At 27.3% G+C, this 1,421-nt stretch overlaps 1 protein-coding gene across 1 annotated transcript; it reads left to right on the top strand.

The window, feature by feature from the left end:
* The first annotated feature begins 273 nt into the window (after window positions 1-273).
* Window positions 274-1,191, top strand: LOC108778809 (uncharacterized). The gene is made up of 3 exons (XM_018546099.1): window positions 274-511; window positions 603-777; window positions 858-1,191. The coding sequence occupies exons 1-3, from the start codon at window positions 274-276 to the stop codon at window positions 1,189-1,191; spliced, it is 747 nt and encodes a 248-aa protein (XP_018401601.1).
* The last annotated feature ends 230 nt before the right edge of the window (window positions 1,192-1,421 follow it).

Below are 1,421 nucleotides of genomic sequence, written 5' to 3'. Positions count from 1 at the left end.
CCACAGTACATACAGTAGCGCAACTCCCTGTCGGCACCTTTGATGTCGGCGTGTACGAAAATGAGCTGCACATGCGCGAGCTATGGGTGTAACCAATTATAGACCTGCTCTCTTTATCTGCACTGGATCGCACTAAAACTGACTATTTCATTTTTAGTGCAACAAATGTCATTAGCTCGTCTTTGGCAGTTTTTTTTTGTGAGTTTATATTCTTAATAACAAGGTCATTTTTATTTATATATTTATTTATTATGCTTATAATATTTCAGAATAATGGATCACTCATACTCTTATGACATTATGGAAGAATCGTTTAATAATGAAATGTCTACAAACATTAATAAGGACAACGATTTAAAAATTGATGAAAAGGAGGGAGAAGATTATTTAATAGATCTATATAGAGAACGACATTTCTTATATGATAAAAGAGATAGAAACTTTAAAGATAACGAAATGAAAGCAAATGCTTGGTTAGAAATATCTAAAATTATGATAGAGAAAAATTGTGGTTAGTACATTAGAATAATTTTTATTTTCTTATTTTTGTTTTTATTTATTTTGCATTTAAGTTATTACTAAAAAACTAAATTATTTTCTAGGAAATTATTATACACCAGAGTACTGCCAGAAAAGACTAAAGACCTTGAGAGAAAAATTTAGTCGTTTGCAAAGAAATGACAAAAATACTAAAAGTGGTAGCGCAGCATCAACTGAAAAACCATCACCGTTATTAAACCAAATGTCCTTTTTAAATACTTATATACAGAGACGCAGGTTAATTTCTTTATCAATTGTAATAATTTTTCTACCTACTTGTATAAAAATATTTAAAAATATGTAATCTGTTTTTATAGAACTTACAGCAATGTGAGGGATGTTACAGCAAATGAAAATTCAACAGAAAATATGAATCCAATTTCTGACGAAAATCCAACGAAAAAGCCCAGAATATTAGAAAATAAAACAAAAGAAAATAAGGATTTAAAAAAAAAATCAGACGAAGAAAACATTTTGAACGTTATAAGTAACTTAACGAATAGTATTGTAGCAGAGACTTCAAGTTTAAATTTGAGAACCGTCGAAACTGTATTTGCAGAATATATTGCATTAGAATTACAGAAAATGAATGAGCCAGAAAGAAGTATTAAAAAGCAAAAATTAATGGAAGTATTAATTACTCCACTTTAAGAAATGCAAAGTCAAAGTTCCTATTGATGTAATTCCTATTGATACAATTACTTTTGTTTGTTTAATTAGAGTTACATTTATTTTTATTTAAAAATTTATTTTTTGTTTCTACTTGAAAGCATATGACACGAAAGCATATGACCGAAGATACATTATTTTTTTTACTTTATTTAAAGGCTGTGTAATGTTAGTAAATACTTTAATAAATAAAAATTTATTTAATATTTTAT

This window comes from Cyphomyrmex costatus, unplaced genomic scaffold (genome assembly GCF_001594065.2).
Source record: "Cyphomyrmex costatus isolate MS0001 unplaced genomic scaffold, Ccosl1.0 scaffold510, whole genome shotgun sequence".
NCBI lineage: Eukaryota > Metazoa > Arthropoda > Insecta > Hymenoptera > Formicidae > Cyphomyrmex > Cyphomyrmex costatus.
The sequence above is the reverse complement of the archived record's forward strand: the minus strand, read 5'-3'. Positions and strand labels throughout refer to the sequence as shown.